The sequence below is a fragment of the Phalacrocorax aristotelis genome, chromosome 13, assembly GCF_949628215.1.
Source record: "Phalacrocorax aristotelis chromosome 13, bGulAri2.1, whole genome shotgun sequence".
Lineage (NCBI taxonomy): Eukaryota > Metazoa > Chordata > Aves > Suliformes > Phalacrocoracidae > Phalacrocorax > Phalacrocorax aristotelis.
The window spans coordinates 6,991,723-7,006,652 of NC_134288.1; the positions used below are offsets into that span (position 1 = coordinate 6,991,723).

The following is a 14,930-nucleotide window of genomic DNA, read 5'->3' on the forward strand; positions in this document are numbered from 1 at the left end:
GGAGAAGTGTCTCAGCAGCTGCAGCATAGCTCTGAATCAGCAAAGCCCAGAGTATCAAGTGTGGATTCTGCTGCTGTGGGCATCTGGCAGCCTGTAAGCTGGTGGGTTAAGTGGTGGGAGGCCAGGTCCTCTCTCCCTGCTTGTACAGCTGATGGCCCACGCTCCCCTGGCAGGGGAAAGAGCTTCTACTGTGTCTGGGTAATGTCATGCGGCCAACTGGACTTGGTGATGCCTGTGATCCTCCCCAGCCTGGAGGCATCTGTTTCAGGGAGCTCATCAAGTTTTTATGGAGGAGAAAAGGTGTCCAGATGCATGTCTGCTGGGAGTTGCTGCTGTTTTGTCCTGGTCAAAGCACAGAGCTGCTCCTTTGTGGGGCACAGGGGAGCAGGGATGACCTGGTGAGAGTGATGGGCACCAGGTGGGAGCTGAAGGCTAGCTGGTGTGGAAGGGTCCATGAGCTGCAACGCTGAGCTGATAGAAAAATATGTTCCTCTGCTATAAAGTGCCAAAGCTGGTCAGATGGAGGCTCTTTAATTTCCTCTTCATCCTTTCTGGTAATGAAGTCCCTGTTGGCTGAGCAGTGGAGGATGCCCATGCTGGGGTCCCCAGGAGAGGAGGGTCTTGTATGCAGCAGCCGCATGGTCTGGACACCTGCTCTAGATGGAAAGGCTGGAATTGCTCAGGAGCATGTACAACCTTTTCCAGCCTGCCTGTTTGTGGAGAAACCAGAGTGACCTTTGGTAAATCACTTCAGTTTTTCATTCCCAGGCTGAGCTGAGGAGAGGTCTCAAGAGGTCTTCTCAAAAGTGCACTTCCTCCCTGGGGTCTCCATGTTGGTGTCGGTCGTCAGGGCTGCTGGCATCCCAGTGGGCTCAGAGGAATGCAAGGAGGACGCAGGCTTCTGCTCTGAAGCTGCCAGACAAGGAAAGCCCCACACTCACACCCTGGAGCAGCTGCAGCTCTTCTGCCCCAGGACGAGATGAGGGGAATCACGTTCACAGTTTAAGCAATCAAACAGGAGAGAACGTGAGCTGGAGGACAGGACTGCTCAACGCCTGCCTCGGTCTCTGCAGAGACCTACGGACACACTTCTCTTTGGGGAAGATACAAGTTTTCCATAACCCTTCATGTCAGTCCCAGGTGTAACCAGAGAGCACAGCGAAGTGGGATTGCAAAGCACGGCAGCCCTGAGGGACCATGGGGCCCTCCCCCAGATGCTGCTGCGGGGGCTTTTAGCTGCTCAGTGTGGTTCTTCGAAATACAGCAAGGGATGTGGGGGCAGCAAGAGGCTACTTTGCAATCAGATGAGCACCTTGACAGTGAATTGTTCAAAAATACATATACACATACCGTGTGTGTATATATATATGCCTATGTGTGTTTTCCTAATGCATATCCTCATATGCTCCGTAAGGCTTGTGCGTTTGCATGAAGGAGTGAGCAGTATAAATGGCTTTACCATACAGAAGGAGGGCTGCTGTCTCAGAGAGGGGAAGGCAGTTCCCAGTGGGATGTGTGAATACGTGTGTTCTTTGAAATCCTCAATTCCTGTGGTGAGTTTTGTTCCCTGTAAGGAGCCCTGGCGCTGCTCAATCCCTGGATTAAGACACAGGTGGTCTTTAGGTCAGAGAAACTCTATTCCTCAACTGACAACTACAGGGTTTTATTCTTCAAGAAGGAATAAATCCACAAAAATAAAATTTAAAAAAACCCCAACATTCCTGCCTCCAGCTTCCTCCTGAATTGTCCTTCTGGGGTCATCAGCCCAGGAGCCAAAGCAACACCCCCAATCAGGAGGCAGTGACCCTGCTGCACCAGGGCTGGGACAGCCAGTGGGCGTTGGGGGCGAGTACCGGAATGGCGGAGCTACGGAAAAGTGGGGCCAAAAAGATTTAGGGGGGGGGGGGAAAAAAAAAAGGTTTTTAGCAGCTTTTATCTTTTCATTAAAAAATTGTCCCAAGAACTGTTCTCACATTGGAGTGAGTCTGTATGATATAAGTTAATCCTGTCCTTCACATGGAGGAGAAGAAAGAAGTGTGTGGCAGCGTGGCTAATGCTGCTTCCCCTCTGCCTGCTCTTCCAGGTGGCCAACCTGCTCCGCCAGCTCAGAGACCTTGGCTTGGCAGTCAAGTAGGTTGTCCTTCAGTCCTGTTATTTCCTGAGAGTGAGCAGCCAGGGTCCCGTTCATGTGGTCCATGTAGTCCCACAGACTGCCCGTGTGTTTCTCCAGTTCGTCCCTGATGCCATCCAGGCTCCCTGTGACAGCACCCAGCCTGCCACAGACACTCTCTACCCGGGCCACCCGGTCATCAAAGTGAGCGATCTCCTGCTGCAAGTCTTGGGCTATGCTCTTGCAGGAGCTCAGGTCGCTGACAATCCTGGTTTTGAGTCGCTCCAGGTCTCCCTTGAGGTTCAGGACACGTCGATTGCTGAAGAAAAGCTGGGAGCCTTGGTCGTTGACTTTCTCCTGGATGGTGTGGACCTCATCCTCGATCTTCCGTTCATGCTCATCCAGTGAGGAGTTGACGTGTGTCACGGTGTCCGAGTACTGGGAGACAGAGTCCTTGAGCCCCGTCAGAGACTTGCTCACGGTGTTCAGGTTGATCTTTAGCAAGGTGATCTCCCCTTGCAAAGCTCCCGATGCTTCCTCCTCGATTCGCCGCTGGATCTCCAGGATGGTGGCGTTCAGCTTGCGCAGGAGGTCGTAGTTGCTGTCCATCCGGAGGAGCAGGTCCTGGTTCTTGTTCTGGCAGTCTTCGATCTCTGTCCGGAAGGTCTCCACATCCTTGGAGGCGGAGGTGCAGCCCAGGGAACAAGTGCTCTCCAGTGTGATGAGGCGATTCTGCAACACGTCCAGTGTCTCATCCATCCGTTTCCTCATGCTGGCGAGCTCTCCCTCCAGCACAGGCACCACTGCTCCGTCCATGCCCATGGGAGAACTGATGTTGTTCAGCTCCCCCACGATGGTCATGAACCTGTCTTCCAGGGTCTGCATTTTATCTTCAAAGGCAGTCCTCATGCCATCCACCTCTGTTACCACTGTCCCTCTCATGCTGTCCTCTATACTGGAGCAGCAGCTCTCTGTTTCCCTCTCTGTAGCATTGAGTCTGGCTTCCAGGTCCTCAAAACGCCCTTCAAAAAGGTTCCCTAGGGTGACAGTGGAGATTTCTCCATCCAGCCGCGAATGCAAGTTCTTCTGGGACTCAGAGATGCTGTGAAGGCCTTTCTCGAGGATGTTCATGCGATCAGTGAGGTAGTCCAGGTTGCTGCAGCAGCTTTCCACCACTGTCAGCCCTTGGATCTGGGTCTCCAGCTGGGAGATCTCTTTCTTGATCTCTAGCTCCTTCCCATCCAGCGTCTGCTGCAGCCGCAGGTTGGCAGCTTTCTCCTCCTCGCACTGCTGCCTCACCTCTTGGATCCGGAAATCGCACGTGGTCTGGATCTTCCCCAGCTTCTTCTCGAAGCCGTCAAGCAGCTCTCCACGCAGGTTGCTCAGTCGTGTGTCCACATACTCCTCCAGTAGGTCGATGGAGGTGAGGGGCGAGGGCCGGGCTGACTCCAGCAGGTGCTTGATCTGCCCGTCATGGTCCAGGACCATGCCGTGAACCTCGTGCAGCAAATCTGCCTTGGTTTTCAGCACGTCGCTCACCTCCGTCACTTTGGTCAGGATCTCCCCCACGGGAGGGTACGTGGCAATGTCGGCTTTGTCCGCTACATCCACCAGCCCATCTGGAATGATGCCGAAGCCCACCGTCGAGTCAGGCGTGCCCGGGCTGTTCATCAGGGAGCCAATCATCTTGGTGGTGTCCTCCTGGATGGCCAGCCGCAGGCGGTCCCCCAGGCCGCTCACCATGGTGTGGAGGCTGTCGTAGGACTGGGAAAGGCGCCTCACCTCTTCCTCCAGACGATCCAGGCGGTCCCCGAAGAGGCCAGGCAGCTTCCTGCCTACACAGGGAGAGAAATAGAGAGGGCACAGTCAGGGCTGGTGCTCCTTTAACTTCCCTCCTTGACTATCTTCTAGATTTGAGTCCTTTTCCACACTAATATTAGCTCCTGTCTCCCTTTTACTGCCACTTCAGCAAAATAACAGCCCACCCTTCCTCCTTTCCTCTCCATCCCTTCTTAAGCTGATCAGGAAACCCTTTCTTCTTGGGATCAAGCCCTTTCCTCCCAAGTTCAACAGCAGGTGATGAGAACAGCTTCATCTTGAGACACACTCTATTGACCTCCAAATTAATGGAAAAATGCTTTAAAGCAATGAGGAAACATGATTTTGAAATAGCATGTTTTGAAAGAAACTAGATTAAAAAAGCAAGTCAGAATGTCAGGTCTCTAATCAGAAAGCACATCACCAACTGAAGGTTTGCCACATTCATGCCCTGTGCTGGAACAGAAAGAACAGGGAGGTTTGAGAGCATGCGGGTAGTGTGGTAACTGGGGGATGTGAAGCAGGAGCGAGATCTCACCATATTGATTCTTCTTTGGTCCTGGAAACAGGTCAGGGTGGCTTTTTGGATAGGGAGGAAGTCTGGGGATTGGAAACATCTTTTGCCCAGGAGGCATTTTAGGGCTGGGATATTGGGGCAGAAGGCCGGGTTGGTCAGTCGGGCTGTCGTGGCACCCTTCTCCCATAAAGCCTGGGCAGCACCTCCAGGCCAGCTCAGTCACTGTCTTGTATCCGATCTTGTATTTGGGTCTGAAGAAGGTGCGGTACCTTTCCAGGAGAGGGCAGGAAGAGAGAAGACAGTTTAGAGAAGCAACCTCAACATCAAGCAATGGAGAAGAGCAGGGTCATGGGTCCTGCTGGGTATGGGAAATCTGGGCACATGGGAAAGCCTGGCTGACACCCACGTCCTGCACCTGCAGACCATGACACACCTCCTCCAAGAGCTCTTACTGCTCCATAGCTCAGTGTAGCATTACAGGGCCTATCCAGGGACACAGCTCATTAACCAGCACTCCAAACACACGTGCCCACCTTCTCCAGGACTGGACCATGAGATGCAGGTGTGTCAGCATATGGTGAGAGATGAGTTCTCCCCAACCAGTTGGTAACACAATTAGACAAGCCTGAAAAACAGCCCAGGGGTGAGGAGGGACTAGCTGAGTAGAGCCATTTTTTATATATGTGTGGTTTCTGGAGAGATTTTTTTGTTGAATCTTTTTTTTTTTTAGCCTGGGAACTCCATTGTTGTTTTACAAAAGCAGCTATAAGTGTACTGCTTTTGCCTCTGGCCTGATAGATGACCACTGTGACAGACACCACACAGTTTGGCAACTTTTGGCCCAGGAAAGCACAAGATGAAATGATGGAAGTGATTTCAAGACCCCTGCAAGCTCAGATCACTTCCAAGAGGAGCCTGAGCGGCTTGTGGGTGTGTCCTAGTGGGGTAAAAAAATCCTCTTTTCAACTGTAATCCTGTCCTGAAGCCTCTAGGAGCGTTGAAATACCTTTGGAAAGGTATTTTCTCTGTGTGTGAAGGGCATCAGTTTGATGGGAAGCCTAAGTGGCATGGGCTGGCCTTGCAAGCAAGAGCTTTGGCAGTGGGGCAGCAGAGCCGTGGCAAGGTTTGTCAGGGTGATGCCATGTGATGTGCACAGAGGGATGGCTCCTTACACCTCCTCCTGTCCCTAACTGGGATGCCCTGGGAAGTTACTCCATCACCAGTTAGGGCACTACAACATTGACCCCACACGCACACCCCAAACAAAGGTGCGAGCCCACCCCCTTGCCTGGTGGGACACTAACACTTTCCCTCTCTGCTCTCGCTCTACGTAGGGTCCCCACCAGCCCAGCGGGGAGGACTCGGCTGCTCCCTGCTCTTCCACAGCACTTTGCTGTGAGGTGGCACGGATGGGACAGGACCCCACCAGCACCAGTGCTCCCCGCACCAGCCAAGCTGAGCTGCGCAGGCTTGAGGACAGCGCATTTCTCACCACCTCTGAAATACCAATGCTTTGAACCTGCCTTTTGAAAATTTACAATCTGAATTTACCAGGGCCTGAAAATCCTGAAGTTTGCTGTTTTGCAATAACACACACAATCGGGCCCTTGTTCTACTCCAGCACATTAAGGTCTCAGAGGAGGTGGCACAACAGTCCGTGCGGTACGGAGGGGCTGTGTAAGGCACTCGCACCTATCCCGTCGCTCAGGGCAGCACATGGGGCCAAGCCCCTGTAGTCCGTGTCCCTGCCAGGGTCCTCAGCGCCCCCAGGCAATGCCACTTCCACACAACTCCCAGTTTGATACAGCCACCTCTGTACGTACCACAGGGCAGGAGGAGAAAGCAAACCCAAATACTCATTCTTTGAATCACTTCAAAATTCATCAACATCAATGATTTTCCAAAGGCATGGGACAGTTTCAAAACAAGCTCTTCTCTGTTATTCCTCTTCACAGGCACTGCTGAGTTTCTGTGGTCTTTCCTTCTGTCTTAGTGTGTAGAAACCTGCCTGGACGTACCATAGCAGGAGACTGCTGCATGCAGCCACTGTCAGGGCGTGAAGCAAGGATGAGGATGGCATCCAGGAGGCAGGGCACCTTCTCTGCATCATGCCAGCCTCTGCAGAGGAGCCTGGAGCCCTTCAGCCCCTCCGGACCCTTCTCCTCCTGCTCCAAACAGTGGCAAGGGGAAATATTTTTTGCAGCTGCACAAACATTAGCTGATGGCCCCAGAGTGTGGAAAAAACATGTTTCCCTCTTGCGCGTGGATGCAGCATCTGAGGCTGTGCAGAAAGTTCTGCTGCAGGTCCAGCTGCCATCAGAAAATACCCTGGTTTCACCCCAGATTTGTTTGAAGGGCTGGAGGGGCCAAGCAGCAGACACCACAGAGATGGGAGAGTCTTTGGGGATCTGTTCCACAGGTACCAGCAGCTGCCAGGTGTCCAGAAGTCCCCAAATGCTGCTAAAGCACTTGTGATGGGAGGAAGGAAAAAGCAAGTCAGCGAGTGGGTCCAACAGCCTGCGTCTGCTGGGAGAGGCTGCGTGAGGAGCCCGTGGCACCGCCAGCGCATGGCAAGCCCCGGCTGGCTGCAGCACTGCGTGCCGGTGCCACAGAAGGGGTGCCAGGCTCTGACAAAGGCCCTCTCAGCCCGGTTTTCCTCGTTGCTCAGCTCTTCTGCTCTCGGTGAGCCTGGGGAGGATGTCGGAGGGTGGCATTTCTGCATGGAGCAGCATCCCTGGCCTGGGCCTGTGGAGGGTGGTGAAGCACAAAGCCCCAGTGTCCACGCTGCCCTGGCTGTGGCTCCGGCTGTGGCACAGCGGGGTGTTTCCCTCCAGCACTGACAAGGTGGCAGAGGGTTTTGCAAATATTTTCCTGGGGCAGGAAGCCTTTAGCCATCCCCAGCCATGGTCTCCATTTCTTCCTCCTCTCAGTTAGGCTCTCAGCTAGCTGCCATCCTTCTGCCAAATTGCAGGTCTGTGACAAAATGCTTCCCTGCACACATGCACATGCACCACCCCCCCCAGCTTCCCATCATTTCCTGATTTATTTCTGATGACAGATAGAGCTCCCTCTCCCTCCTGACAGGTCCCATCTTGCCTCCTCCCAGGACTGCTGCCCTGCCATTGACTGCCTTATCCAGGGAAAACCCATCAGCCCCTTCCACTGCCCTCGGGAAAGCAGGTGTTCATGGTCAGAAGGGTGGCACAGGGGCTCAGGAGCCCAAGGAGAGCTGCAACCTGAAGCTGGGAGGGGAAGGGAGCCATGCCCTGGCACCCCCCGTACTCACAGCACTTTCCCTGGGCATTTGGGTCCCCAGCTGCACTTGTGGTACTCGGCCTTGATGTAGCTCTCAGCCCCATCCTGCAGCGTGCACGTCACGTTGCGCTGCACCACGTAGGCACAGTAGCTCCTAGGGGGAAGCACAGTGAGACACCGTCACCCTCTGCCCCAGCTGGTAGCGGTGCCGCAGCTATTCAACTATGCAGGTCTGTCTGCCCTGCCTAATGCTGCCAGCAAGGTCTCGGGGGGGTCAGGAGCTGGAGGGAACCCCCAGCTTGTGTAGCTGGGGATAGCAGTGGGGCCCAGGGGAGCGTAGGGAGCAGGGACAGAGCAAAGACTCCCAGTGCCCACCGTGTTGCTGGGTGCACAGACAAGGGGCAGGCAGGACCTCCTGCTCAGGCTGGTCTAGGCGAATTGGCTCCTGCTCCTGGTGTTTCCAGGCATCCCGGCTTTCACCTACCTTCACCTGACCATCTCCGAGAGCCTCCACAGGCGCTGCCCAGCCTAGCCCAGCCCTGCTAGCTGCCCTCAGGTGCCAGGGTGCCACCCCCAGCAACGAGGAGCCTTCTCCTCAGTCTGGGTGGGTCCAGGCATGTCTCCTCTGGGTTAAGGAGGTACAGCTAAACCCCTGCACCCTCAACACAGGTCTGCTCACTGCGGCTGTGCTGGGCTTTCTGCCCAGCCCTGGGCAGTGCCTGGCCCACAATATCCCTCCAAGCTGATAGCTGCCTTGCCCCCCCCAGCCGCGGTCACTCCGCAGTTGAGCCCTGCCTGAGAAATCAGTCTTGGTGCTGGAAACAGGCTGAGCACTCTCGCCTTCTGATTTTTCACTGGTAATTTCACCATCTGCAAGAAACCCAGATCTCCCCCAGGCAGGTCTGCAGTGCCACCATGCTGCAGAAGACTGGGTGCTGAGTGTGATTGCTGCTGTCACAGTCACATTGTCACCAGTGCTGCAGTCACCCAGAGCCTCAGCCCTAGAGCTGGGCTGTGCTTGGCGGTGAGACGGGCTGGGGGGGACAAGGAGAATTCCACCGCCACCAGCAGCTATAGGAACCACATCCCAGAATTAGCTCCAGCAGCATCTGGCAGGGGTAGTCTGTCCTGCAGCTCCTGGAGTGCTGCCAGCACGAAGGCCAGCCCAAAAGCCTTTGGACCTTGCTGTGGGTGCTGTCACACTCGGACCAAGCGTGACACTACAGTCAGCAGAGGGAGAGGAGATGCAGGCTGGCTGCTCTGCGGGGCTGCAGCATCACGGCTCCCTCCACCTTATAGGCAGGGACACGACCCAGGTCCCAAGCTGGATGAAGGCTGGAAACCTCATCAGATCCCTTGGATGGGTGGTGTGAGGAGTGGAGCCTCTTCCCTCCTGCCATCATGCCTGCAGCTGAGTGCCACAGGATAGCAGCCAGCTCAAGGTACAGCCTTCTCCTGAGCCGAGCAGCAAACTCAGGCTCTGAGGATGAGGTGGCTGGGAGGAAGGCTGTATAGGAAGGATGCAGGAGTGCTGGTAGGACAGATGGAGGCCAAGGCTGTTCCAGCTGAAGGCAGGGCTGCCAGCAGGAGCAGATGGACTTGGTCCACTGGGGCAGAGACAGCAGGGATGTGCGGTGAGGCAGGGATCAAGGGCATAGGGACACAGCAGATGGCAGAGCGGGAGGAGAGGAGGGCACAGTCACACAGTGCAGAACCGAGGCAAAGAAGGAGGGTCAGTGGGATGGAGCAGATGGGCCGGCACGAGCTGCAGGTGTGGGGAGGTGCGCAGTGAGGCGGGAGGACGCGGCTCTCCCTGTACAAGCTGGGGTTGCTGTGGCTCAGCTGCCTGGACGCAGGCTGGGAAGCAGCCAGAGTCCCGTGGCATTGCCGTTGCGTGGCCTGTGGAGAGCAGCCTCAGGGCTGACCAGAGGAACAAGCTGCAGGGCCCCAGCCCAGCTCTCACAGGCTTGGCACGGTGATGGTCCGGACACCTCTGGCAGGTGGAGGTGAGGGAAGGGACTGGCACAGTCACGATGGAGCAGAAGTGTTTGGGGGGAAGGACTGTGGTGTCTCCTGTTTGGGGGAGCGAGCATGTGCATGTGTATCTGTGCGTGCCCTTCCCTGCCCCCCCGCTGTCAACCTCTGGGGACAGAGCTGCAGGGCTTTGGCTCACCCTGAGTGGAGAAAGAAGGGTGAAGGAGGGACAAGGACCGATGGCAAACATGTGAAGACAAAGTACATCCCCTACCCATGCCGAGGCCTGCCGTAAGCCCCCCAGTGCCCTTGTTCAGAGGCCCCAAGCAGGCCTTCTGCCTCCAACAGCCCACATGGGGCAGGAGCTCCTTCCATGAAGCAGCAAGGTGCGAGCAGGCTCATCCTCCCTCCGACACCCCAGCTCCTCTCCCTGCTCCTCTGCTCCTTCCCAGCAGGGACCCACCGACCCCACACCCCCAGCGCATCCCCCTCACTCCCCGCAGGAGCGGCACCAGCACCTCTACCCTGGCCCCTCGCCAAGGGCTCTCTGTCCCCCAGGGATGGGCACCGCAACTCCCAGCAGCGACTGGCATTTCCAGCCTGCCCAGCCACAAGCACCTCTGCCCTGGTGAGAGGCTGCCAGGCTCCGAGTGTGTGCAGGGACCCATGCTGCTCCCCACTCATCCAAAAGTGAGTCATTTATCCACGCACGGGGCCACACGAGAGTGAAGGCCAGCCACTTTTCTTAGCTGGAGGGAAGGGAGGTCATGTGTGTGTGTGTGTGTGTGTGTGGAAATTTAGAATCACTGTCTATCCATAAATCCAGGATCCACTTACAGAGGGGGTTAGCAGTGTGTTTGTAAGTAAGCTAGTAGCCAACACGGGTAGATGTACTAGCCACCACTAATAGACACTCCCTGCCTATGACTACTTGGGTTTGGGTGGTTCTGGCTCACCCTCCTTCTCAGAAACCCCTTTCCTTCTCACCCACCTGTGGCTAGCAGTTTTATAGCTCCAGCCTGATGTTTTAAGAGTGAGCAGCTGGAAAATGTTACAGATTTTGGAAAGCTCTCACTGGCACTGCCAGTATTGTTCATCTCAAATATTACTTTATTCATTTCAGCTTGTTCATAACACCACATCCTCCCCTTTTCAAAGAAGTCCAACAGAAATGGTTCTAGCAACCAAGCGGGGAGGGAAGCAAGCCCCCCACCAATCTAACAGCCTTTTTGCAATTGAATGGATAAAGCCCACATTCCTCATCCGCCCGAGTTTTACAGGTTACCTGAAAGCATGTTTAAACTCTAGTAAGTCTGTACTTTACAAGCAAATGGGCAAATTCCCTCAAAATCAATCTGCATTTCCACGCATAGGTCTGTGCCATCCCCCACCCCCACATCACAGCCAGTGCCATGTCATGCGGAACAGGTACCTGCACCTAACCCATAACCGCATACGGGCACCCCCGTCCCCACCAACCCCAGCCCTCTCCCACGCGAGACGGCGGCACACACGCCCCCCCCCGACGCAGCCCGCTCCCTCTTGGACACACAACCCCTGCGCCCTCCTGCGCTGAGCGCTCCCCCCAGCCTTGCTCTGCACGGTGCGGGTGCACCGAGACACACGGACAGCCCTGCCCGCCAGCCACAACCCGGCAGCTGGTGCGGGGCAAGAGGGTGCCCACGGCGGGCACGCAGGGACCGCTGCCCGGCCAGGGGTGCCCTGGAGATAGCACCCACGATGGGTACGGGGGCGTGGGCACACGCCAAGGGGTGCCCGCGGCGGCCGGTCCCCGGGGATGCTCAGCCCGCACGTGTGGCCGGTACCCGCGGTCTGTGCCCGGTGAGGGATGCCCGACGGCAGGCGGTGTCCGGGACGCCCCCGCCGTGCAGCCGGGACCCAGGGGCGGATGCCCGGGGGCGGCGCCGGCTCCCGTTGCCCACCGGGTCGGTTGCGCGGCCGCGGACGGGGGTGGGGGGCGCAGCGGGTCGCTTACTTGTGCTTGCCCACGGGCTTGCCGGGGCCGAGCTGCGGGCTGGAGCCGGCCGTGTAGAGGCTGTACCTGCCGCCGTAGGGCAGGGGGGCGGCGGGGGGGTAGAAAGCACCCTTGGCGTCGGCGAGGGCCAGCAGCGTCCCCAGAGAGAGGCAGGCGAGCAGAGCTCCGCGGCGGCGCAACGCCCGCGCCCGCCGCATGGTCCCGGGGCCGGCGGCGGAGCGGGACGGGACGGGGCGGCTGCGGGCCCCGCCGGGACGGGACCGGAGGGGACCGGAGCGCCGCCCGCTGCCCTGCCCTGCCCTGCCCGGCCCAGCCCTGCCCGGCGGCACACGCCGCTCCGCCGCCCGCCCGACCCCTTTTGTACCGCGGCGGCGGAGGCGGGCCGTGCTCCTCCTCCCGCCCTCCCACAGCCGCCGACCCCCGGCCCCGCGGGCGGGGAGACAAAGCCCCCCCTCCCTGGATCCCCGTTTCCCCTCCCAGCGCAGCCCCCGCGGCGCGGGAGCTCGACCCCCGCAGCCCCCTGCGCAGCTCGGGAGCAGAGCGCTGCCGGCCCCGGGGGGGGGGGAGCTGGAAGGGGCGTGCGCCCCCTCCCCGGCCTCGGCCTCGGCCTCAAAGCTGCCCCTTCTCCCCGTGCCCCCACCCCGGGCGGGGGTAGCAGGTGCAGCAGGGTTTGGAGCCGAGGCGTACCCTCACGGCTCCGGGTCAACCCCAGCCCACAGGCCTGCTCTGCGTCACCAGGAGCGCAGGCGAAGAAAAAGGCTGGAGGAACCTTAACTCTGTCCCTTGGGTGTGTTCGGCTCAAGGCGGTCTTTGCTGCTGGAGATTGGCAGCTGTCAATCGTTTGCATCCAGCTTCACCAAGGGCCCAGTGAACCCAGCAGCCAGGTTTTGCAGGAAGGCAAAGAAGGAAGCGATGCTATTTTGGAGCTGACATCAGCCCTCCCCAGTAGATACGGGTTTCCGTTCCAGGCTCCAGGAGCGAGGGGGGAATCGCTTGCCTTTCACCACAGACCCATGGATCTCCCATGGCCGAGTGCATTTCCTCCTAGGTGGCTTTGGAGGGCAGGTTTGGGTCTCCCACCCCTCCTGCGTGCTGCAGAGATCCCTGCTAACCTGCACCCCAATGCCCCCACTTACAGGTGACCCACAGCAGCGGGTGCTGGGTGCTGAGCACCCTACCCTGCCCTGACAGCACTCCCCAGGCACCTCACCATTAACCATAGCAGTGTAAGACCCTTCATGTGAGCCATGGGGGGGCCTTTGTTGTGGGGCAAGGGGGCTGGGGGGCTGGCAATTCGGGAGAGGGGTAACATCCCTGGTGCTACCCTGTGGAGGTCAGCCTGTGGCCCTGCAGAGGGGAGGCCATGCCAGGGAGCAGGAGATTTTGTCATATAAGCAGAGCCTGGGCTGAGCACCCTGCTGCCCCCACGCCACCCACACCCTTGTGCATCCCACTGAGACAACGCCAGGGGTTCAGTCAGGCTCCTGCCTCATCTGGCAGAGGCCAGCCCCAAGCCAGCCTGGGCAGGGAAGCACCAGAGCAAGATGTGCAATGCTTCTCCAAATCTCTTGGAGGAAAAGAAGTGGCTGAGAAAGGGTGGCTGGTAGAATCTTAAATGCAGGAGTGAAACCTGCTGCTGGGGGAAGGAGGCATCAAGGCTTGAGCTGACACTGAGACAGAGATGGTAAGATACCGAGACAAAAGGCCTTTTTCAGTTAAAAGGAGCCTTTGGCTCAGTCTGAGGTGAATACAGGAACATTAGCAGCAGAAGAAAAATCCATAGGAGAGCTGTGCTGGGGGAGGCAGGCTGGAAAGGCCAGGCGGACAACCAAGAGGAGGAAGTCTGAGTAATGAACCAGTGCATCCTCTCAAGCGGCTCCCTCCTCTTGGTTCAATCTGCTGCAGGGTGTTGCTGCGAGCCGCCATGCGCTTGTCAGGCTGCACCCCAGAGGTGGCTGCATTATGGTTTTTACATGGTATATTTGGCAGCACATGAAGCACTTCTTGTCCAGCTGGTGCATCAAATTGTTCCACTCCACTGGGATGCTGCAGGAGGGACGGTCTATAAGCAACTCTATAAAAACAAACAAAAGTCAACTGAGCCTGCATGGTTTAATGCTGGATGCCAAAGTGGAGAACTAACCTTGCACACAGCCTTAATTTTTTTTCCCTGTGCGCAGGGACTATGAGCCAGTTTTAATAACAGCATGCTGCACGTGTGCGTCTGAGGCCTCAGGAAAAAAACATCTGGTGTTGCACGGTTTCAGAAAAAGCCCTTGGTTCTGGCCTTCAAACCTGTGCTGTGATGAACGGGTATGGCAGGGCAGAGTTAAGAGTGCTCGTTCATGCTCGCTAGCCTGGGCGTGAAAGGGAAGGAGGTGGGAGTCGTTGCACTTGTGTGTGCATCTGACTGCCTGTGTCTGCTGTCCAACCCCGCTTTTGAAGCTCTGGGTCACTTTCTGCCAGATTTCATAGCGAGGCAGCATCCTCAGAGAGAGGCCGAATTCCTTTTTGTTGTTCTATTGTCTAATTTTATGAAAAAAAGGCATCTGGGTAGACAAGAGAGCGCCAAACGTGGGTCCCTACTGAGGAAATAGATTCATCATCAACTCTATTATAAGACATCAAAGAATCTACCCAGGAGAGAGCCATTATGAGTGCCCCAAACCATGGGAAAAACTGAAAAAGCTGAAAATAAGGCATGAGCCTTATTAGCCGTGAGCTAATCCAACCATGAGACACAGAGCAGCAGGAAACACTGAGTTGCAGTTCTCAGGGAGCAGCTCCGGTTTGACTCTTTGACGCTCAGCCGTGCTGCAGCCAGTCCCCACCGCACCGCAAGCTCTGGCTGGGCACAGGAGGGTGCCCGTGTGGAGCCTGGCACAGCATCCTGGCTTTGGAGAAGTGCTCATGGGGAGAAGGAACAGGACACTCCTTCCTACCAGGGCATCCTCCTGACATGGGCACGTCCCAGGGTCAACAGAGAAGATGCTGAGCCCCATCTCCCAGAGCCATGAAGCACGTGCTGAGCACTGAGCTCTGCAGCAGAACGGAAGGGCTTTGCCACCCTGAACTGCTGCCAAAACGCTCTGCACACCTGCTTGCTGGTAACCTTTGGGTCAGGCAGCACCAGCCCTTGGTGATTCCCAGAGGAAGGCTTTACTTTCCCTCCTGGCCTTAGCTGGAGAGTAAAGGGGATCAGATCAGAGCTGCTGATGACAATCAAATCTGATGCTGGGCAAACCTGAGACCCTACCAAG

The 14,930-nt window shown here is 57.0% G+C and overlaps 2 protein-coding genes across 2 annotated transcripts in view; one reads left to right on the forward strand and one right to left on the reverse strand.

The window, feature by feature from the left end:
- Nucleotides 1-14,930, forward strand: part of RPN2 (ribophorin II) — a 127,688-nt gene that overhangs the window by 21,359 nt on the left and 91,399 nt on the right. The gene's annotated exons all lie outside the window — the stretch shown is intronic.
- On the reverse strand, nt 1,952-12,012 carry EMILIN3 (elastin microfibril interfacer 3). The gene is made up of 4 exons (XM_075108707.1): nt 11,671-12,012; nt 7,732-7,854; nt 4,467-4,714; nt 1,952-3,945 (listed from the first exon to the last, which is right to left on the reverse strand). Exons 1-4 carry the CDS (start codon nt 11,865-11,867, stop codon nt 2,051-2,053), a joined length of 2,463 nt encoding a protein of 820 aa, XP_074964808.1. The 5' UTR covers nt 11,868-12,012; the 3' UTR covers nt 1,952-2,050.

Coding starts and splice junctions, on each gene's coding strand:
- EMILIN3 (XM_075108707.1), bottom strand. CDS start 11,867: ATGCGGCGGGCGCGGGCGTTGCGCCGCCGCGGAGCTCTGCTCGCCTGC. Junction 7,855..11,670: donor AAGCCCGTGGGCAAGCACAA/GTAAGCGACCCG, acceptor GCTTCCCCCTAG/GAGCTACTGTGCCTACGTGG. Junction 3,946..4,466: donor ACCAAAGAAGAATCAATATG/GTGAGATCTCGC, acceptor CTCCCTGTGTAG/GCAGGAAGCTGCCTGGCCTC.